Source organism: Rhinolophus ferrumequinum, chromosome 20 (assembly GCF_004115265.2).
Source record: "Rhinolophus ferrumequinum isolate MPI-CBG mRhiFer1 chromosome 20, mRhiFer1_v1.p, whole genome shotgun sequence".
Lineage (NCBI taxonomy): Eukaryota > Metazoa > Chordata > Mammalia > Chiroptera > Rhinolophidae > Rhinolophus > Rhinolophus ferrumequinum.
The window spans coordinates 10,170,377-10,195,308 of NC_046303.1; the positions used below are offsets into that span (position 1 = coordinate 10,170,377).

Consider the following 24,932-nt stretch of genomic DNA (forward strand, 5'->3'; position numbering starts at 1 on the left):
AACATTCTACAAGCAACCAGACATAAAGAACTAGTTAGTTACAACAGAACAAAACTTAAGTTGTCTATAATTCTCTCCCCAGCAATAATGAACAGCAACTGACAAAGAAATGATTTCCAGTCAAAGATGGCATGGCAAAACTTCTCAAAACTCATCAAAAACAGAAAAAGTACAACAATAACCACTACCACCAGCACCACAAAAAAGTAAATTGAACAAGGAAATGACTACAATCACAAATCAACAAATTTGAGGCACATCTTTTCCCACCGAACATTTTAAATTCTGGTCACAATAAGATAGGATGATCCCACAAGCTACAACAACCTCCTCAGACCTCAAGCAGAATAGAGAGTCAGGGTAAAGCTAACAAATTTATAACAATATATTGATTAAGAAAACTAAACTATTAGAGCAGAACCAATATTCAAAGGTACTATGGAAGAAAATTTTCTTGACATGAACAAAAACTCGAATCTTTCGAACCCCACCTAGCCCCAGAAAAAACTGATACAGAATAAATCAATTGTTAGACAATGTTAGTGAATTTACAGTCCTTTAAGGATTAAAAAAAAAAGTCAGATATGAGAATCAAAACAGAAAAGGTAATTCACTCAATAAGATGTTTACAAAATTTAAGCCAACCTCTGATTTTTCCAGAGTAACTGTCAATACCAAATTAAATGTCCAAAATTTTGAAGGAACTTAAGGTGGCCTTCAAATATAAAAGCAATAAATAATTATCAAGAAAGCAAGAAGACATTAACGCTTTCCTGGAAAACTACCAGATGATTAAATTCAACTAACCAAGAAGCGAATCAAGGTAATTCAGGAATAGTAAAAGAATAGCTGGTGAGCTTTGAGTCCATTTAGATACATGAAGAGGTTGAAAGGGCTGTGAAAATTGTGATTACTAAAATGTATGTAAAGGTTTTAAGCTATGACAAAATAATAAGATACCAACAATATCAGAACTCGGCAAGAAGAAAGCAGAAAGCAGAAGTATACTGCTTTCCTTATCTTCCATAACAGTCCGTGGACACTGCCCAAAATTGAAATGCAGCTTTAAAAACTATCAACTTTCTACTTTTTTTCTATTCTTGGTTAAAAGGGTCCTTTTTTAATTTTTATTGGGGAATAGTGTGTTTCTCCAGGATCCATCAGATCCAAGTCATTGTCTTTCAATCTAGTTGTGGAGGGCGCAGCTCAGCTCCAAGTCCAGTCGCTGTTTTCAATCTTTAGTTGCAGGGGGCACAGCCCACCATCCCATTGCGGGAATCGAACCGGCAACCTTGTTGTTAAGAGCTCGCGCTCTAACCAACTGAGCCATCCAGCTGCCCCTTAAAAGGATCTTTTAGAAACTAAGATATATTGTTGTGAATAAACATTTATGTAAAATTCATTTATTCCTTCCATTTCATATAGTTCTTCTTTCTGTTAGAATATAATGAAACAAATTTATATTTAAAAACAAAATTCTGCTTTGTGAATTGTATTCTATCCCTAAATTTGCATATATGTAGGAAAAAAAATATCTGGCTTGATGTTTACCAGGTGCTAGCAATTGTTAGTTATGCATGGCAATAACATTGAGGTTTCTTTGGTAGAAGACTAGTTTTGTTCTTTGTTTTCTTCCCTGCAAATAATGCTGGAATTTTAAATAGTGCAGTTTTATACTTTTTTACAAAAATCACAAAGTTATTCTTTTTCACAAAAGTTATTTTTTTAGGGGCAGCCTGATGGCTCAGTTGGTTTGAGCGCGAGCTCTCAATAACAAGGTTGCTGGTTCAATTCCCGCATGGGATAGTGGGCTGCGCCCCCTGCAACTAAGATTGAAAACAGCCACTGGACTTGGAGCTGAGCTGCGCCCTCTACAACTAGATTGCAAGACAATGACTTGGCGATGATGGGCCCTGGAGAAACACACTGTTCCCAATATTCCCCAATAAAAAAATTTTTTTTAAAAGTTATTTAAAAAAAAATAAAGGAGCAACATCAATGAAGTTTTAGAGGAAAATATGACAATATATTTTTACCATACAGTATAACACCCTATACCATTCGTGGGAACATTAAATCAGCCTATTGAGTGATGAAACAAAATACGTTAAAAATTGTAATTCATGATATAAAATATTCACAATCTTCAACAGATACAGAAAAAATACATAAAATTACTTTAGGTCTAGATAAAAAGTGATTACAAGTTTTAAGACATTCTTGAAAAAAGCATTAGTATAGCTTGACAATAATAACTTATAGCTAAAACTTTGTTACTATAACAAAGAACAAATAGTAACAAAGTGTGGGGGGGTATACATATGGGAGAATAATCGTACACACACACCCATGTCTGAATGTGGTGGTGATGGAGGGAGTAGAAATAGGAAAGGAGAAAGATAAAAAGTATATTAAACACCTTACCCATCACAGAGAGAAAGATTCATTTTTGGATTATGGAAAAACTGAAAAGTAAACACTAACAGAAAGAAAGCAGATGTGTACGTGTGTGTACCATCCAATACATGGTAGAATGCAAGTAGAAAGAAACACCAACTCAAGTACAAGAGATGGAAACCAAAGGAAATAGTATAAACAGTAGAAAATACGGTACAAGTTGAAAAATTACCAACTATATCGATTATAACATCTGTAAATGGGTAAATTAAAGGACAGTGGTCTTCAAAATGGGTTGAAATAACCAATCAAACTCTGTTTACAAGAGGTACATCCAAAATAAAGTTACAGGTTAAAGCATAGACAACAACAACAAAAAACACAGACAACAGCATACCAATAATGAATAACAAAGTGAAATCAAAGCAAACAAAACAAGAAGCAAATAAAGAAACATTAAATGAGAACACAAAAAAGGGCACTTTATACTGATAAATTTTAAAAACTCACCAAAAAATAATATGCCTATCATAAACATAAGCTGAAATACATAGAACTAGAATATATAAATTAAGCTGCTTAGATATTCAACAACAAAAAAAAGACGAAACAATAGAATAATGCCAGACTAATATTCTACTCCTGAGCTACAAGAGATAAATAGAAGAAAATATCGGTAACTAAGCAGAAGCTCTGCTTTCCTTTTGGCCAAAACTGCCATCTTCCAGTAATTCATCAAAATAATCAACCCAAAGAGAAAGAGGAGAGACACGCTCTCTATGTTCTTTAGGCCTTTTAGAAAACCAGGAGTTGTTCCTATGGCCACATACATGCGAATCTCCAAGAAGGGTGATATTGCAGATGATCAGAAAAAGGAGGATGCCAAAGAGAAAGGTAGTTGGGCTCAACTGAGCCAGCCTGCCCCACCCAGAGGAGCACACTCTGTGAGAACCAATGGAAAGGAGCCCGAGCTGCTGGACCCATTGCCTATGAACTGATGGCATGATAGGTGTAAAAAAGTAGATAAAAGGCCTCTGGACTATTAAAAGAAAAGAAAAAGAAGAAGAATGCAGTTCTGAAATGAGAATTTATGCTCTATCCTAATTCCAGGGATATTTACAAATTTTAGGTGGACTAGTAAGCCACAAAGGAAATCCTTAAAATTATAACATAGCAAAAAGTATTTATGTAGGCCCACATTCTCTTTCTACAAAGCACAAGAAAAAAAGATGACAACAGCAAACAGTAAGCTAAAAAAGAAAGAAAAAGTCACTTTGAAATTAAAAAACTCTCCTAATAAATTTGTTTACAAAGAAATAGTATCTTTCCATCTATGAGTCTCAGTATCTTCCTATTTAAAAAAAAAAAAATGTTTTTCAACTATAAGCTCTTATAAGGTCTTTCTAGCTACCCCTCCCTCTAACGCACACAAACCACAATGACTTTTATGTATTTACTGAGCATATACCATGTGTTCACCTTTTTGACTGATTACTCAGTATGATACGCAAAAGTAGAAAACGTCCCTACATTAAAGGAGTGTATGATCAAGTTAGGAAGTTAGGAAAATCAAACAGCAGTAAGCAACATAATAGAAATATCACAGAAATTCAGAGGAGACCAGGATAGGTAGGGAAGGCATATTTATGTGATTTGAGTTAGGATTCGAAGATAGAAGAAATTTGAAAATCCAGAGAAGAAATGGGGAAAACATTCTGGTTTAGAATACTGTATATGTCACCCCAATAAACTTTATTTCAAAAAAAAAAAAAGAATACTGTATCAATGAAGGCGAAAAAATGAAATGTTAAACAGTGAGAGTTATAATAGGTTCCTATTGTGGATACAGCCTATGAAGAAAAACACCAAAGTGCTAGACCAAATTGTTTATACTGAAAAATGAGCTCCAACCAGATTTTAAAGCACAATGGCTGTGGCTGCCAGCTAAAGTTTGGAAAGATTACCATCCCTTTGAACGTGCAAGCAAATACACTTCCACTTTAGGTATATTTCATATCTCTAGAGAGAATAATGCAACCGATAAATGATGATCTTTATTTGCCATTTGGGAAACTGACCACAGCACAGGTAAGACAGGTTGGCCAGGTTTCCATAGCCACTTGGAAATGGAAAACAGTAATAGCTAAGAATTTAAAGAACATTATCACAGTCACTCTCTTCTCATTCTGTAAACTGTCTGCTTACCTCACCTCCCCATAGTCTAGCCCACAAAAATTAAAATAATTAAACTTAAAAGAACTCTATCTAATCAAGAATGCCATTTACCCTGAAAAGACAGAAGGAGACACAGACAGATTTAGAATTGGTTTATAATAAACAAGGTAGAGAGGTCTAGGACTGCCAAGTAGGTGGGAGTGGGAGGAAATAAAGCATCTTAGTTTCTGAGCAAAATGCTGTTATTAAGTATAATTGCATCAACTTGATCCAAATCCAATATTTCTTATTCACTGAAAAGAAACATATTAAAATAGCAGCAATTTCCTTTACAAATAAACACATTCAGCCAAGGAAGCGTCTACCAAAAAAGTTTAATCCTAAAGGTAATAAAAACCAGGAGTGAAATTATTTCAGCGCTTCTAATTTCAAATAACAACTTCTAAATATAAATACGCTATAGCTGAGTAAGTAATAATCACTTTTAAAATTCTACCAAAAATTACAATGAAATTCTTTCAGTCTAATCCTATACTTTTACATTCAAGTATATAAAAATAAGAAAAATCTTCAATGAATAATTAAAAGTTATTGCTACATATTAACTGTGGAAATCATTAATGGCAGTATTTGCACTTAATTGTTTATAATTATGATACTTAAAAAGCTATGAGAAATAGAAGTTCCACTCACAAGTACCTCAGGTTGGATGTGACAAGCAATTTTTGAGTATAAGCATCTTGATGCATACTATATGGAAATTTGGGTTTTTTACTCATAATAATTTCAGTTCCTATTGGACCCATGACTTGTAAGTTGCATCTGGACCAGAAACTATGAATTAACCATAAATATCTGCTAAGAAGCCTTATCTCTGAGCCTCTCTGTGTACAGTGACTCTTGTAATAGGCACATCCCTTATAAATAATATATGTGTAAAATCAGAATTTCAACTAAATGGTCTCAGTAAAATCTTTCTATCCATCTCTATCCCATGTGCCACACAAATACGAAAACCACAATAACTTTTTAAAGGTATTGACTCCTGAGAGGCACGGAGACTACAAGCCAAGATGGTTGCATACCCAGCATGGATCTGTCTTCTTGCACCTGAGCTGTCACTTGAGAGGCCAAAGAGAACAGCTCTTAGATGGATATATGGACTGCTGCAAGAATTACTCTCCAGAAGAGAAATACTTGACATTGCCGTGCTGGCAAGGTGTTTTTCCTGTTCTAAATCCTTCTAAGTAAATCTGATGTAAAATGTCTGGTGAGTCTGAGTATTTGGTTGAACTTCAAAGACCATTTGGTGGATACTGCAAAGACCAATCTCAAAATTTTAAATTTTCCTTCAACTACAAAATAACTATAATTTGTGTTATGTGCATAGCGATTATAATTATATGATGATATTTTCTCATAAAACATGAGACAGCACCTTCTTTTTAAAATATTCAATGTTTTCAAAACATTTCCATTTTCCCAATATTCAAATTTCAGATTAACCAGTAATGCAAATATGAATGCCCTTAATTTAGCTTCCACCATTATACAGTCATGCATCAATGAATGACAGGGATACAGTCTGAGAAATGTGTCACTAGCTGATTTCATCACTGTGCGTAGAGTGCACTTACACAAACCTATAAGGTACAGCCTTCTACACACCTAGGCTGTGTGGTGCAGCCTGTAGCTCCTGGGCTACAAACTTGTACAGCATGTTACTGCACTGAATACTGCAGGCAATTGTACACAATGGTACTTGTATACCTAAACATAGAAAACGTACAGCAAAAGCACAGTATAAAAGATAAAAAATGGAACACATGTATAGAATATTTAGCACGAATGGAGCTTGCAGGACCGGAAGTGGCTTGGGTGAGTCAGTGAGTGAGGGTGAGTGAGTGTGATGGCCCATGACACGGCTGTAACTACTGTAGACTTCATAACACTGGACACAGTCTACACTAAATTGATTTTAAAATATTTTTCTTTCTTCAATAATAAATTCACCTTAGCTTACTGGAACTTTTTCACTTTAAATTTTTTTTATTTTTTTTAAATTTTCAACCCTTTTGTAATAACACTGAGCTTAAAACACAAGTACTTTGTACAGCTGTACAAAAATTTTTTTCTATAAGCATTTTTCTATTTTAATTTTTTCTTTTTTTCTTTTTTTTTTTTTGCTTTTTAAACTTTTTTGTTAAAAACTAAGACACAAACACACACGAGACTCGGCCTGCACAGGGTCAGGACCATCAGTGTCCCTGTCATCTACCTCCTCACCTTGACCCACTGGAAGGTCGTCAGGGGCAATGACAGGCATGGAACTGTCATCATCTATGATCAGACTGCCTTCTTCTGGAACACCTCTTGAAGGACCTGCCTGAGGCTCTTCCTGAGAAGGTTCCACTCTTTTCAGAAATATGTCCACAATGATTTGCTTGATTTGTTTCTTATTTCCATCATACATTTCCTTGTAAGCAAATCATACATCATCAACATTCCTCTCTATTAAAGAAAATCTTTCAGTGTTGGGGTCCATGTTTGCAAACTTTATAAGGAGCTTGTCAAGGTCTGCAAAAGCTTCTGTTAAACCTTTCTCGGTCAATCTTTTTGGAGGTTCTTCTTTTTCTTCTCCTACAGTTTCCTTTTCTCTTGTCTCTTCTTCAGCTCTGTGTTCCTGTTGCAGTTCAAACAACTCCTCATGAGTCAATTCCTCAGGAACCACCTCGAGGAGTTCCTCAATGCCATCTTCATCCAGTCCCAGGTTCAAGTTGTTTGTCAACTCAACCAAAGCCTTGTTGATTCTGGCAACCTCCTCATCCTTGGCAAATCTTTCGTTGTCATGGACGAACCTCTTGAGTGTCTTCTTTCAGATGCCATTCACAGACTTGGTGACATCACCCCAAGCACAAGCAAAGTTCTTGATGCAGCCACAGATGTTTAATCCTTCCAGAATTTCATCAGCATCTTCTCAGTTTTTTCCTCAGTTATAACAATAGCCTGGGCACAGGTCCTCATCAGGTAGCAGGCCTTAAAAACAGCTATAACTTCTTGATGCATTGGTTGGTCAAAGAGGTGATATTTGGAGGGAGAACCACAACTTTTATACTGGAATGAAGATCACCAATAAAAGGAGGGTGTCTGGGAGCATTATCAACAATAAACAAAATCTTCAAAGGTATTTAATTCTCCATGCACTACTTCTCCATTCTGCTGGCACAGCAGTTCAAGAGGGCATCTTGAAAGAGGAGCGGTGTCATCTCGGGTATGTCTTCTTATTGCTCCTGAGGTACACTGGCACTGTGTGCTTACTCATGTTTGAAAGCCCTAGGGTGCTTGCTAGGCCAGATCACAACATCACCTCCCAAACAAGACTTGTCTCCTGTCCTTGAAAGCCTTGAAACCTGGCATTGACATGCCCTCCTTACAGATGAAAGTCCTTTCAGAGTAGGGTGGTTTCACTCACACTGAATATTTGCTCTGGTAATTTTCCTTCACAGTCAGCTTATCTAGAGTTTCCAAAAGTTCTTCAGCTGCCTTCACATCAACACTCACACACTTACCACTCACTTTCACATTATGTAATGAATAACGATTCTCGGATTGTTTAAACCACCCAGAGCTAGCAGTAAATGGAAGAGTGTAGTCGAGTCCAGCCTTTTCTTTCAACGTCACAAGCAAACTTTTAGCTCTGGCCATATCGCCGTGATGTTGACACAGATATGGTTCTGTGTCTGGTCTTCAAACCAGGTCATTTGAAGGGTCTCCATGTCGACTATAGGCCCTTCTCGAATTTTCATTAGTCTCGTTGCCTTCAGTGAAGCAGATCCATGAACAGCTTCTGTAACTTTGTTCTTGTTCTTCAAGGTCACGGCCATGGTGGAATGGGACATACCTGACTGACAAGCAATACCCATCACTGATTTTCCACCTTTGTGGTCTATAATCACTTTTAATTTCATTTTGCGTTCAATCACTAGAGACGGGCTTTTACTGGAAACATTAGCAGTGCATTTTGTATGCTTAAGGGTCTATGATGAACAACACAACACAAGATAAAATCAAGCACAAGAGAAAATGATGCAATCGAGAGACTCTGTGAACATGAGATATATGAGGCTGCTGCCATCATAAGAGGGCATACTGTTTTACAGCACTTTTTTTATAAATAGAAAGAGTACATTCTAAAATAACAATAAGGGCTAGCCCGGTGGCTCAGGTGGTTGGAGCGCCATACTCCTAACACAGAGGTCAATGGTTCAGTTCCCACATGGGCCAGTGAGCTGCGCCCTCTACAGCTAAGATTGTGAACAATGGCTCTCTCTGGAGCTGGGCTGCCGTGAGCAGCCGGAGGTCGGTATGAGCTGCCGTGGGCTGCTGTGTGCTGCCGTGAGTGGCCAGTGGCCAGCCTGAGTGGCCGGCAGCCAGCATGGCTGGCAGCCATCGTGAGTGGTCGGCCGGCAGCCGGTGCTGAGCTGCGACTGGCGACTGACTGTCTCAGCCAGGGGAGCGCAAGTCTCATAACACCAGCGTGGGCCAGGGAGCTGTGTCCTACACAACTAGACTGAGAAACGACGACTTGAACCGGAGTGGCGCGGGGGGGGGGGGGGGGGGGGGGGGGGGGGGGGGGGAGGTGGCCGGGAAAAGGGGGGGAGAAAAACAATAAAAAGTGTAGCATAGTAAACACACAAACCGGTAACACAGTCATTTATTATCATTAGCAAATATCCTGTACTGTACATAATTGTATGTGCTATACTTATGCAACTGGCAGCCTGGTAGGTTTGTTTACATCAGCATCACCACAAGTACACGCCAGCAATGCAGTGTGCTACAATGTTATGACAGCTACAACGTCACTAGGCTATACAAATTTTTCAGCTCCATTATAATCTTATGGGACCACCATCATTGACCAAAATGTCATTATGTGGTATATAATATTCAACCTCTTAATTGAGTGGGGTATTAGTCCTACTGATCAGATACTATATATATCATTGAAGAATTCTACATATGGTTTGTAAGTGTTCAATACAATAATATAATAAGATCTGAATTGATCTGGGAACCCATGAAGCTTTATAGAAAGTGTGTTTCCATACATTTACCAAGATATTCAATGCCTAACATAACCTGAGATCTTGCCTTTTGGACTGACAACCTAGAAAAATTACACACTTAGAGATCTCATTTCTCTCATTTTTGATAAGTTTTGTAAATTTAATGTTAAGATACAGATCTTGTCTTTCATTTCAAATGCAAAATGGCCCCATTTAAAATCTAAATAGTCTAAAACACATAATCACTAGAAATTCTGCACCACTTGACATAATAAGGTCTGAAACAAATTTTGAAGTAAAATATTCTCACAGTCTAACAGTAAGTGATTTTCAAATGGGACCCATCAAATGCTTTAAGAAATCCTTTTCTATTTTAAAGAAAAGAATCTGCCGGACAAACTATTTTCTTGAAATCTTGAATATACAAAGGCTATCTCACTAGAGACACGAACTAAAAATGATTAGTGGTTCTAATTAGGCTTTGTCTGCTTCTTTTCCAATAAGTTATATTTTAAATTATTTCTGTTGTTGACATCACTCACACTACAATATCACTTGTCATTTTCTAGTAAAATCACTTGCCATTGCTTTATAGACCTTCTAGAGAATTCCCTAAGATTCTCTAAAAAAAAATGTATGACGTTAAATCACTTACTGTAAACGGCCCACTCTTACTGCTACAGGAATGTGGGGCAGTTGAGTGGCCCACTTGAGTGTCACATCCTGATAAATATGCAACATGTTATTATGGTTTCCAATCAACGTATTTATTGTTCCTTCAGAAACTGTAGGTTGAAGATAGAAAAAGATGATAATAAGAAAACAGTCATTTGCAATAGTATATTATATCCCTTTTAGGAGATTTATGATACAAACTAATTATAATATCTTGATGTTAACGCATAAAGATTTTAAGTAATAAAACATTATTTTTCAACTTCAAGCTACCAATATCAAAAAGAAAAAAATTATAGACTTGGAAACTCTAACCAGATAGTGGCCAACATTTTTTCATTTCATCTAGAAAGCATGAATTTCATTAATATTTAACATAGTTAAGCGATTGATTTACTGGGCATTCACTACAGATAAGTCATTCTATTAGGCATTACTATGCTCCATTCTGCTTATAAAAGAGTCTGATGTTCTCTTGGAAGCATCTTGAAAGCCACATTTTGGAAAGCATTAATGTATGCCTGAAGCCAGTTCTATAAGCCATTTTGTACAAAGTAAAATGACTGACAAACCCAAATGTGTGCTTTATATCAAACTTCTATTCAAACTTTAAAAGTTAAAAGTTCCATTACACGTTCAGTATAAAACTATTTTCCTAGATGTTTAAAATGTATGTGTATGAGTTTGGCTTTTTCTGATGTATATAACATAGCCTTGCCACATGGAAAAGATAAAAGAAAATCTTTCTACACACCTGAGCAGTATGGGAGAAAACAACTTGGGCTACAATCAAGTTTCTTCATGAATCGAATTTGTCCATTATCCTTTAGGCAAAAAAAGTTTCTTTCACCAAGAACAAAAACAGAACATGCCGACTGATTGAAAGAGACAATACATATATCAAGGGCTTGCTCTCCAATATTTAGAGTCCAGTCTACCTGCAAAAGAAAACCTAAAATCAATTCAGTTCCTAAAAACAGAACATTTCAGTTACTTTCATAGCAACACAAGAAACTCCTTTACAACAAAGCAGACATAAATGCTGGCTAATCTTCATTCACTTTTTTGTTTTTGCTATGACCATATTTGGTATTTTGTAGACTCTAGTAGTTTTTACCCCATCTTTTACCAGATGATATTAGCTATTCAGTGCTTCCAAAATACTCATATAAATTTAACCAAGGGTGTGAAAGATCTGTACATTGAAAACTATAAAACATTTTGAAAGAAATTGAAGAACACAAATAAATGGAAAGATATGTTGTGTTCATGGATTAGATGAATTAGTATTATTAAAATGTCCATACCACCCAAAGTGACCTACAGGTGCAAATCCTTATCAAAATTCCAATGGTATTTTTCACAGAAATAGAAAAAAAATCTTAAAATTCAGAACCACAAAAGGTACACATAGCCAAAGGTATCTTGAGCAAAAAGAACAAAGCTGAAGGCACGACACTACCTGATTTCAAAATATATTACAAAGCTATGCTAATCAAAGCAGCACAATACTGGCATAAAAAACTGACATCTAGACCAATGGAAGAGAATAGAGAGCCCAGAAACAAATCAATACATTTATAGTCAATTGATCTTCCACAAAAGTATCAAGAATACACAATGGGCAAAGACAGTCTCACCAATAAATGGTTTTGGGAAAACTTGATATCCACATGCAGAGGAATGAAACTGAACCCCTATCTCGCACTATATGTAAAAATCAGCTCAGAATGGATTAAAGACTTAAACATAAGAATTGAAACTGTAAAACTATTAGAAGAAAACATAGGGGAAATCTTTCTGACATTGGTCTGGGAGATTATTTTTTGGATGTGACCCCCAAAGCATAAACAATAAAAGTAAAAACTAGGGATTGCATCAAACTAAAAAGTTCCTGCACAGCGAAGGAAACAATCAATAGAGAGAAGAAACAATCTATGGAATGGGAGAAGATATTTGCAAACCATGCATCTAATAAGTGGTTAATATCCAAAAATACATAAGGAAGTGAGACAATGCAATAGCAAGAAAACAAATAACCTGATTTTAAAAGGATTCAACACCGAGAAATCATTGGATTACCATTTAGTTCAAGTGTAGCCTACCGATATGGAAAGATCCCAATGGACACAAGACATGAATGTCAGCGCCGTGGCAGTTACATTTCTCATTACATATCAGTAGGCTGGCATTCTAGCATCGTACATCAGTGTCTGTAACTCGGGGTGATGTGTCTCTGACTTGGAGAGAGAACAGGCAAATCAGGTTTCTGAGGCTGCAGGCCTCAGACAGATCTAGCCACTAAATACTTTCCCTTCACTACTTACTGACTGCCACTCTTTGTGACCTCCCCCTTTGGAAAATACACAACATTCTAAATTAATAAGTCTCAAAAAACACAGAGGTTTACTAAAACAATAATTTTAAAATTCTTCCACTTCCAGCCAAGATGGAGTAATAGGGAAAAAAGTTACCATCCCACCTAAAATAACCATAGCATGGACCAAATATATGAAACGACAGTTCGCAAGCCACTGGAGATTAGACAACAAAGGACAGCAATTCCATAATGACAGAAAACAAATGAGGTGACTGATATGATTGCTCCAGCCCCGAGAGAGATCTTGGGCCATGGAACAGGGAGGGAGAACTGAGGGGAAGCCCAGCAAACTCCCTGCCCATTGAGAAGATGGGCAATGAAAGTTCAGAGAAAATAAGGCAGCTCAAGTTCGCAAGAAGTGTGCCCAAGAGGAGAGAGAATCCTCTCACATATTCAGCTGCACATTTATCAGCACATTTATGTCAAGAAACTACCCAAGGCCAGAGAAATAACCACCAGAAAGGATTAGAGGGCCGAATACTGCCTGTGCCCACCAGCCAGACCGGGACACCTCGTAATACAAAGGGATCTCGGTCAGAGCACTTAGAAGGGTCTTGCCTCGGGAGTAGGGAATAAGTAGTCCAGAATGAGCATTGCCCTGGCCCCACCTAAGGAGACTGAAAAGCAAGACTCAAAAGGATCAAAGTGCTTCCAACTAACTTAACTGTGTCCCAGGCCTAAGCTGAATAACAGTTAGAAGAGTACAAAAATATCTAGCAACCAGTAAAGTAAAATTGACTGTATCTGGCATCTAATAAAAAATTACCAGGCATGTGAAGAAACAGGAAAATGTGATCCACATTGAGGAGATAAACAAATCAACTGAAAATCCACTCAAAACTGATACAGATGGGCCAGCCCAGTGGCTCAGGCAGTTGGAGCTCCGTGCTTCTAACTCCGAAGGCTGCCGGTTGGATTCCCACATGGGCCAGTGGGCTCTCAACCACAAGGTTGCTAGTTCAACTCCTCTAGTCCCACAAGGGATGGTGGGCAGCACCCTCTGCAACTAAGATTGAACACGGCACCTTGAGCTGAGATGTCGCTGAGCTCCCAGATGGCTCAGTTGGTTGGAGCGCGTCCTCTCAACCACAAGGTTGCCGGTTCGACTCCTGCAAGGGATGGTGGGCTGCGCCCCCTGCAACTAACAACGGCAACTGGACCTGGAGCTGAGCTGCGCCCTCCACAACTAAGACTGAAAGGACAACAACTTGACTTGGAAAAAAAAATAAGTCCTGGAAGTACACACTGTTCCCCAATAAAGTCCTGTTCCCCTTCCCCAATAAAAAATCTTTAAAAGAAAAAGAAAGAACAACAACTTGACTTGGAAAAAAGTCTTTGAAGTACACACTGTTCCCCAATAAACTCTTATAAAAAAAAATAAAAAGAAAAAAAGAAAAAAGAAAAAAGAAAACTGATACAGATGTTAGAATTAGAAAACAAGGAGATTAAAACAATTATACCTGTATTCTATATTTTCAAAAAATTAAGTAGAGGCATAGAAGATATTAAAAAAAAAAAGTCCAACTTGAACTTGCAGAGATGAAAAGCAACCAGATGGGAATGAATACCAGATTAGACACTGTAAAAAAAAATACTATGACCTTAAGAATATAGCAGTAGGAATTATCCAAAATGAAAGAGAGGAAAAAAAAGGACTTTCATAAAATAAAAAGAAAATCAGTAAGCTTTGGGACAACTTCAAGTAGCCTAAATGTATCTGTAACTAGTCTCCCAAGGACAGGAAAAAAATGGAAGACAAAAGAAATATTGAAGAATTAACAGCTAAAACTATTGCAAATTTCATAAAAACTATAAACTCACAGATGCAAAAACTCAACAAATCCTAAGCTCCCCAAAAAAGAAAGAAAACTACACAAAGCACATCATAATCTAATTGCTCAGCAAGAGATAAAATATGAAAAACAGCTAGAGTAAAAAGACACAAAAGAACAAAGATAAATGACAGCAGATTTCTCATGGAAAACAACGCAAGTAAGAAGACAGTGGAGCAAACTCTTAAAATACTGGGGTGCAAAAATCTGTGAAACTAAAATTTCATACCTAAGGAATATATTTTCAAACACAAGGCAAAAATACTTTCTTGGACGTACAAAAACTGAAAGAATTCATCACTAGTGAACTCACACTGAAAGAAATGTGAAAGAAGTCCTTCAAAAGGAAGGAAAATGACATTAGATGGAAATTTGAAGCTACATAAATTAATGAAGAGTACCAGAAATGTTGTAACTACATGGGTAAATATATGATAATTTTCTTATCATTTAAATCTTATTAAAATATATTGACTATTTAAACAAAAATTATAATATAATATGGAGTTTAGTGTATGTAAAATTAAAATATATGACAATAGCACAAAGGCTGGAAGGTGAGAAACAGAAGTATAGATCTCATACTATATGTGAAGTAGTATAATATTACCTGAAAGTAGACGGTAGTAAGTTCAAGATATACGAGGCATGATCAAACAATACGGTGAATGTTTAAATTTTCAAAAAATTATTACAGTGAAAGACACATTGCTATTAATCCCCCTCAAAATACTCCACCTCACTTCGAACACACTTATTGCATCATTCTTGCCACTTTCTGAAGCAGTTCTGGAAGTCCTCTTTTGTGTCTTCAGTTGCACTGTTGTGGCTGCCTCAATGTCCTGAATCATTTTGACTTTGGGAAAGAGCCAGAAGTCGCACAGTGCCAGATCCAGTGAATAAGGTAGATGAGGACACACCGTAATGTTTTTATTTGACAGAAATTGCCGTGTACCACAAGCAATGTGTGACACGGAGCATTGTCATGATGGTGACATGAGGATGATTTATGGCACACTTTAAAACACACACCTTCTCTTGCACTTGGCTGACTGCACCCAACAAGTTGAAACTTGTCACACAGTGTTACTAAGGTTCGACGTGCTGCTTCCCCTAAAGCAGACCCCCGCCTTTCCGCTGGATGGCACTCGGCAGCAGCATCCATTATATTTGGTGATCACAACGGAAAGGCTCCGTGTCACACATCATTTCTTGTACAGCAATTTCTGTCAAATAAAAACATTATGGTGTGTCCTCATCCACCTTATTCAGTGGATCTGGCACTGTGTGACTTCTGGCTCTTCCCCAAAGTCAAAATGACCATGAAAGGTAAACGTTTTGAATCAATTCAGGACATGGAGGCAGCCACAACAGTGCAACTAAAGACACTCACGAAAGAGGACTTCCAGAACCACTTCAGAAAGTGGCAAGAATGATGGGATAAGTGTGTTCAAAGTGAGGGGGAGTATTTTGAGAGGGATTAATGGCAATGTGACTTTTACTGTAACAATCTTTTTATTTAAACATTCACCATATTGTTTTATCACACCTCGTATATTATAAACTCCGAAGCACCCACTAAAATAATAAAAATTATGGCTAATAAGCCAAAAAAGATAAAATGAAATCATAAAAAATACTGAAAAACTCCAAAAGAAAACAGAAAAACAGGGAAAAGAACAATGGGACAAATAGAAATCCAAAATGACCAGATGACAGACTTAAATCTATCCAATATTAACTGCCTTCCCACAACTACCTTATTAAAAGCATTCCACTGGATCAATTCTGTCCCTTTGCAATAGATTTAGTAATATCCCATGGCGTCACAGTCCTGCCAAGTGACGATGGAGTAATGAAAGGAAGGTTTACTACTATTTCTTACTCTACTCATTAACTGAGAACAGAAAAGTCACTCAACTATAATTGCCTTCAGAATACATCCTTAGTGTAAGTCACAGTGCAGTATCAATAAATACCTGTGAATAAATGGTGAAGGCTATTCCAGATGGGAAAAAAAAAAAAAAAAACATATGCAGAAATCTAGAATCAAGAAGAGCCAGGGCATATTTGGAACAATGAGCAGCCCCAAGTGGCTGGAGTGCAGAACATGAGGGATAATGGAGGAAGATTACTACTGGGGAGGAAGTCAAGGGCAATTTGATCATATGACCATTGGCATCATCACCATCCAGACATTCTACTATGTGCTTTATATATATTTCTAACGGCGACATTGTAAAATAGCTATTATCACCATTTTGCAACTGAGACTGGGAAAGGTCACACACTTCCTCAAAATAAGAAGTATTGCTGTCGAGATTTGACTCCAAAGTCTATGCTTTAAGCATTATTACTGGGGTACCTCCAAATTCTGTGCAAAGATGTGTCTAATTTGTATATGTTGTGCTCTCTCTTTTATTACGACCATGAACTACCATGGAGAAAATGTTTTCGTCGCATTCTTGACTCCAAGTTCACCTTCCTTTCTACCATCTCTCTTAACTTCTGTATCCTAATACAGAAAATTAGTCTTCTCTGGTAGTCTTATTTCCTCGGCATTCTAAACTCCGCATTATTTCTTCATGCATACTGCATGTGCCCTTCTCAGATTCACTTTACTGGTTCCATCCTAATTTTCAGTTCCTTCTATTTTTCGCCTTCCTGTCTGTGAAGGGTCTCAGGATAAGGAAGGGTTCACAATCATCCTCTATTCCCTTATTTCCATTAAACTGAGAAGTTATCCTTTACAATTTTTCTTCAAACTATTTTTCAAGTTATCAAACTTCCACCTTTGTCTTTGAGCTAATTTTATCTTTGTGGGCTGTGCATTTTTATCTTTTACTTATATATTTGGTCACATGTCTATTAGCAGCAACTTTTTTTTACCTGCTAAAGGGGTTTTCTTTTTAATTTTTCCCTTTTTGTTTTGTTAATTTATAGTCACTTCAATGAAAAGTGACCCAATCTGGACATGTATAATTCTAGGGAAGCAACCTTGTAATCTGGTATATTATGACCGTGAGCAAGAAGGTATCTTTATTGCTGGAGAATAGGAATTCTTATTCTGAACAAACATCTATGATTAAAGATAACATTATTGAAAATTGTACATATTAAAGAAAAGGCCTTACAACTAGTCTTTTTCCAGAACCAAGTTTCTGCTGTTCTGTCTCCTGTCTTTTATCTGCGTCCGTTGCAAAAGCAAGTACTTGGTACCTGTTTGAAAGATATAAAATTAAAAATGACTTATAGATAAAAAGTGTAAATTATTTTAAACTTAAAAAGCATATAATCTCAATAAAGCTGAAAAAGATTAAATAAATAAAAACCCATAATCTTTAAACCTTATGAATCACTTTTACCTTGGTTTTAAAAACTATAGAATTTAAGGCTGAATTATCACTAAATGATACTGAGACATAAAATTAAGTGAAAGTGTCATAATCCGGAAATTATAACCATATGTCCAAAAATTCAATGTTGGGAAAATAGTTCTGCCAACTACCAAAGCATTTCCATTAGAATTTTATGTGACAAATAACAATACTAAGAAAGATGTAGCACCAAAACACTAAATTTTTTTAAAATGTAAATAATGCAAAGCAGCCAAATTAGCAGAAATTATTAATACATCATCTATGGAACCCAGAAGACCTGAGTTTAATCGCCAGCTAAACAACTTACTAGTTGAGTGAATTTTAGCAAATTAAATACTCTGTGTCTTATCTTCCCCATGTATAAAATGGGGATAATAATCTCTAACTCAGGCATTATTAAAAGAATTAAAAAATAATGTAGTGCCTAGTACAATGTCTGGCATATATGACGTGCTCAATTATTCACTGATAGATTAACAAATAGACAGATACAGATTTATATAAAGTGAGATCAATCATTTAGTAGTTTATATGGCATAAAATGAGTTCTAAGTAATGGACATTATGACTTTCTATAAATATTTTAGAGCTTTTATGTCAATAGTTAACATTTAGCTCAAATCATTCTTAAAAATAATGTATAAATATCATTCAATCTAGAAATTATTAATTTAGCCAAGAAAGTTTAAATTTGCTTGTTTCCCATTACTTAATGGCACATTAGAGCAATAATCCTACTCCAAATGAAGAAATGTCAGGCTCATAGATTCCTTTCCCTCCCATTGAATCAAAACTCGTTGCATTGCTCTTCCATAGCTAAGATGAGAATTAGTAAATGATACATTCCGATACCTCATATTGTGTAAGAGAAAGACATCTCAGAGTGTGAACATCCAGGAGCTGAATGAATAAAGGCAATGTGGGACATCTATATAAGCACCGAAATAAACATGCACAGGTATTCAAATGTCATATACCAACTCTTACCTCAGTACCATCCTATCTCAATCAGGACTACTCCATTTGGGAAAAGCCCCCACTTTCAGTTGGATGCAGACTGACCATGAATTAAGATAGATTTTGCAAGGCATTCATAAAAATCAGTCTTACAGTTAATATGAAAGCTTAATGTATATGCATTTCATTCATTCAATAAACATACAGTAGGGATCTAATACAAACTCTGACAATGAAAAAAAAACTGTTACATGGTCTCTATCCATCAGGACCTCCCAAAGTAGATGTAGAGATTCACACACAAACAAATAAGGATAACTCAGAGCGCCCTGTGCTAACAGAAGGTACGCACATCATACCAAGGGAGCATGATGGCAGAAACAAAACTAGGGGTGGAGGAAATATATTTGCTCTTGGTATAGGTTCAAGAGGAGAAAGCTAGATTGTAAAGAACGAGTGAAAACTCATCATGCTGGTGCAGAGATAAAAGGCATTATGGCAGAGCAAGCAGCACATGCGAAGGCATGCAGCAGTAAAAGAGACATGAAAGGCCAGGACCGGCATTTAGGAGAGATGCATGGTGGGGAGGACTGGGAAATGAGACAAAGAAGGTAGGAGGGTGAAGATCTCAGCCTTGTAAAAACCATGCTAAAAAATTCCCTAGGCAACTGCAGCAAATGTCTCCACACCAACTGAGACTGACCATCAAAGTCCCCAAGTCTCCAAAAGTGCCAAGTAATTAAACCTCACATTGCAAACTCCAAATAGGATTGTTTTCCTCTTCCCGGTTCATGGTAACAGAAGTAGTGTGCTCTGGTGACTAGAACTTCAGCCCAGAGCTTGGTCCTACTATGGATCTAACCTCAGGCAATTAATTACATAGGTGGTTAATTTTCTGTAGACACCAAGCAACCAGAGGATGGGATGGATATTAATGAGATCGTTGCAAAAATCCAAAGCTTCTGAGCCGTTTGAAGCTCCTTATATAACTACAAAGAGTTATTATTTCATCTGAGAAATAAATGAGCCCCTCAAGTGGCCTCATTAACATCAAAACTGCAGGCAGAGACACAGCCAAAATTGACTCCTGATTTCCAAATTCAGACCATTTCTCTTCCTGGAACACAGCTCAGAAGGGTATTTTATTACTAAACGTAACTGACAGTAAATTTAGATGATGACACACTTATACTAGCATCTCTTTTATGGTGGTTCCTTAAATCCTCTGAACTGTGACCCATAATGTACGTGTAAATCTATTTCCAAAACCAAACAATTACAAGCAGACTTAGAAATTCTGAAGTAAAGAAAAAAACTTGGATTTTTTTCCTTCTTACCACTCAAGAGTTCCGTGATATAAGCTAAAGAGTAAGATGCCCCTTGTTGAGACTATTGAAGACTAATCAGGCCCAATGTAATAAGATTCATGGCAGAGTGTCACACATGCTTCTCAGAGCAGAAAGTAGGAATCACAAAGACAGTTAAGTTCAGGTGAACAGTGGTGCTTTTTGACCCAACAACCACAAATGCTTAATTAAGTTTTGTGAAGCACCAACGACAAACTCAAACGTATAATTTAGTTCGCTTCTGCACCACATCGTAAAAACAGCAGCAAGTACCTAAAATATGGATTGAGGTGTCACAGAGTACAAGAGCAAACCCTCCCAAATCATTTAGTTTCAAATAAAACATAGTTGCCAACTCACAGTCACCAGGAGATTTTGGAACCTCAATATTTAACTTGAGGAACTCTCCTAGAAATAGAAGCTCTGGATACAGAGCCTTACTATTTTCATTTCAACGATAGCTAAAACATTCTTGATGCCAGAATCATTTTCATTGAAAGAAGCCATTAACAAAATAGAAACTTTCCTTACAGACTTTCACTCCTTCACCAAATCTTTGTTACACCTACTTTCAACAAGGTACAATGAGAGGTATTTCCGGGGAATAGTAGGGATACAAAATCACTGCCATCAAGGAGCATTGAGCTCGGTCAAGAAGGAAAACAAGCAAATGTGTAACATCAATGAAAGCATGAATAGTAAGAAGTGGAAAATTACTCCTCGAACTGATAGGGAGGAGCTGTTACTTACAGCCAGGTCAGGGAATAACTAAAGGGGAACAGGAGTCTTCCAGACATGATTTTCATATGCAAAGGAAGAGGGAAGAACGTCACAGACAGAGTACAGCATGAGCAAAAGAGGAGAGAGAGAAAAGCCCTGGACAGATATGGAGAACACCAAATATTTCAATTTGGCAAGGGCCCAACGCTGGTGAAGAACACAATCTTCTTTTTAAAGTACTGTCCATTAAAGTCAACAAATGCATTTTAAAATACTGATCTACATAGCCTATTATCTAGTTAGCAATGTATTAGGAGCTACCGTGTTTCCTTGGAAATAAGACCTAGCTGGACAATCAGCTCTAATGTGTCTTTTGGAGCAAAAATTAATACAAGACCTGGTCTTATTTTACTATAAGTCCTGGTATAATATAATATAATTAATATAATATACTGGGTCTTATATTAATTTTTGCTCCAAAAGACGCATTAGAGCTCATTGTCCAGCTAGGTCTTATTTTCGGGGAAACAGGGTACTTGCACTACTTCAGGGGAAGTCCAGAGCAAAGAGGAGAGAAAAATAAAATCTTGTGCAAAGTATATACGAGGTGTGATCAAACAATACAGTGAATGTTTTAATAAAAAAATTTGTTACAGTAAGAGGCACATTGCCATTAATCCTCCTCAAAATGCTCCCCCTCACTTTGAACAAACTTATCCCATCGTTCTTGACACTTTCTGAAGCAGTTCTGGAAGTCCTCTTTCGTGAGTCTCTTTAGCTGCGCTGTCATGGATGCCTCGATGTCCTGAATCATTTTGACTTTGGGGAAGAGCCAGAAGTCACACGATGCAACAGCCGGTGAATAAGGTGAATGAGGACACACTGTAATGTTTTCATTTGACAGAAATTGCCATACCAGAAGCAATATGTGACACGGGTATTGTCATGATGGAAGATGATTTACGGCACACTTTAAAACACACCTTCTCTCAACCATAGCTCACATCCCACTGACTGCACCAAACAAGTTGAAACTTGTCACACACTGTTACTAAAGTTCCATGCTCCACTTCCTGTATTGAAGATCCCTGCCTTTCCATTGGATGGCACTCGGCAGCAGCATTCACCATATTTTGTGATCACAACAGAAAGGCTCCATGTCACACATGGGTTCTAGTACGGCAACTTCAGTCGAATAAAAACATTACGGTGTGTCTTCATCCACCTTATTCATCGGATCTGGCACCATGCTTTCCAGGTGACTCATGCATGCTAAAGTCTGAGACCCACGGCCTTCCCTAGTTCCAATCTGAACATAATTGAGCCTGTTTTAAAGTAACTGAATATCAATATCAAAAAGAGAAATGAATTATGTCTTAAAAGCCTTTTATACTAACTGATGACATTCTATTGACTGATTATAAATATATTTAATGAAGCCTCCAAAGAACATAGTTTTCATGCTTTCGCCCACCCTAAATTGCACCAGGGATTAACATTTAATTTAACCTATTAAACTTGAAGGCATATATAAATACAACATACTATTTAATGTTATAAACCCTCTCGATTGTCACCATTTCACAATAATCACATACCTCACAGATTTTTACCATTATAAAAGATCCACTTAATGGGTAAAGTGTGTATTTTTTAGTCCTATAGATGAAGATGAATTTAATAGATTGATATACTGAATTACCACAGTTAAAACAGTGAAAGCTTCCATGGGATTACATTGACACATTAAGGAAACCTACACATTGTTTCCTCATCCGATCACTCCTGGAGTTATTATCAAATTAATTCCTACGCACATATTTCAAAGTGTAAGTCATGGAGCATTCAAATCTTTGTATTGTGACCCCAGTGCAGCACTGCCAGTACCGCTGCTTGGCAGGACTTGAGGCACAGAACTGGGTGGAAAGCTGAAAAGCAGATCTCCTCAATATTGCTTAAGTTTTGGCAGGCTTGAATGTATTATACGGATATTTTTCTCAACCTCTCAAGGTAAATATAATGTTTTATTTATTACCAGTAGCAATGCCACAATTCATTCATCTCCTTTGGACCAGAGCCATAGGAGTTATAGAAGGAATGTGACATAATGATACACTACCTCCGTCGGTTAACTTCTGCTTAGTCACAAAACATTTGCCTGTTTCCAGAGTTTTGAATCCTAGATGCCTTGACAATAATTCACAAAAGGTAGAGTGCCACTTATGAAGGGAAAGCTGCATTCACTTGCTATATACACAATATTGAAACTTGAAGACAAAAATTTACAGCTCTTGCCTGATGAATTTATATTTTCTTCCTGCCTTGGGAAAAATCTTACAGCCAAAAATAATACTGAAAAGCTATAATGAAGTGTTGCTTAGACGTCTGAAGTTCTAAATGTTGCCATCAGTAAGATAACAACAATAAAGTTACTGAAGACATGTAATCCTCCAACTCTATTTCTTTTCCCAGCATGGATTTCTACTTTCTTTTTCCCATTCTCCCTTCCAACAACAAAAAAAGACACCCTCCAAAAACTTAAAACCTTAATTTTTATTGAAATGTAGCCTGTAACAGGAGAAAAAGATCTCTATCAAACACAATTCACCAAAATCAATAAGGATTTCTAGCAAAAAGCATAAAGTGTTTTCACAGGGTCATTTTCAAGACTTCACTTCTAGTATGAACTGTCCTACTATCAACATTCATAACAACACTTGTATTTTTGGCCAGTATTCTTCTTATGTTACATACATTCTTTGTCATAAAAAAAAAAAAATCCATATGTACATCTTTGTATCTGGCTTTTGTCATTCACACTGTTTTATTATTTATAATTCAGAGAACAGTCCCGATAATTACTGAGAATTTTCTATGGGGTGGCAACAGGGCACGCATTTAATTCTTTTTTAAAAGCTTGTCAAAATAGCCATTACTAACCCCTTTACAGCCAGGATAAGGACACTGACCATCAAACAGCTGTGCAGAGCAAAATCACGATTCCAGTCCAGGCCTGCCTCTCTCCAAACCCTCCTCTCCATCTCTGCACTAGTCTGCCTTTCAAATATTTTACAACATATAAATGACACCTCTAAGTCACGACAATCCATTTTGTCAAAGAAACCAGTCTCTTTTTCATTTGTAACATCTCAGCTGTTTGTGGAAAAGAATTAATCAGTAACATAACACACCAAAAAAAAAAAAATCATGATTTCAAAGATTCAACATCCAAACTTACTTGTAACTTTCCACTTGTCGGCAGGAGGAGACAGTAATGAAGGAATCTGTTCGGGAACTGTAGGCAAGAGGACCAGGTAAAAGGGAACCAGGCAGAAATCGTCCAAAAGCATAGCTTTCCTGCTCAAACACCATCAGCATCCCGTCCATAGACTGGATACAAATTAAATCTCGACCTACAGCAGAATTAGAGGAAATTAGGTCGCCTGTTCTTTTTTTAATAAATATAGTGGTTTTAATTTATCACTATCTTCAACAAATATGACATAGTTAATTTTTCCCCTCACAGAACAAAATGAGCAGTTTAAACTTTAAATTACAAACTGATGAAGCTATCAGGTTACTTTCTATCATATGTACATTTCCCAATTTTTAAATGATTCAGATGATGTCTAGAACTTTAAATACATTTATTTTCACTTACTGTATACTAAAAACTCTAGCTCAAGATAATCCGTGAGAGCAACACACTGAGATGATGATAAGGATTATTTCTGTGATACCGTATACCGTGGTACCCGCAATCTGAAAAAGATCTAGAGGATATAACTTTCCATGTTCTACTAGTGTGATTAGTGTATTAGGTAGGGAAGAAGCACATCAGAGAAAAATTAAGCTACTCCTTAAGGGAATAAACAAAAGGTCAATCGTTTAATTAATTTGTCTTCTCTAACCATACTTACCATAGATAGTATATCCTGTAGTAACTACCCCATCTTACTTTGGATAGCAGTGCCAACATAATATATTTAAATTCTGCAATT

At 36.8% G+C, this 24,932-nt stretch overlaps 1 protein-coding gene across 3 annotated transcripts in view; it reads right to left on the reverse strand.

Annotated features, from left to right (window-relative positions):
• The window catches only part of BBS9 (Bardet-Biedl syndrome 9), a 364,058-nt gene that overhangs the window by 252,429 nt on the left and 86,697 nt on the right, over nucleotides 1-24,932 (reverse strand). For all 3 annotated transcript variants that reach the window (XM_033088825.1, XM_033088826.1, XM_033088827.1), the window contains exons 7-10: nucleotides 24,170-24,344; nucleotides 17,663-17,747; nucleotides 11,071-11,254; nucleotides 10,297-10,426 (exon numbers count right to left, since the gene is read on the reverse strand). In XM_033088825.1, the coding sequence (XP_032944716.1) occupies nucleotides 10,297-10,426; nucleotides 11,071-11,254; nucleotides 17,663-17,747; nucleotides 24,170-24,344 (574 nt within the window). The remainder of the gene's footprint in view (nucleotides 1-10,296; nucleotides 10,427-11,070; nucleotides 11,255-17,662; nucleotides 17,748-24,169; nucleotides 24,345-24,932) is intronic.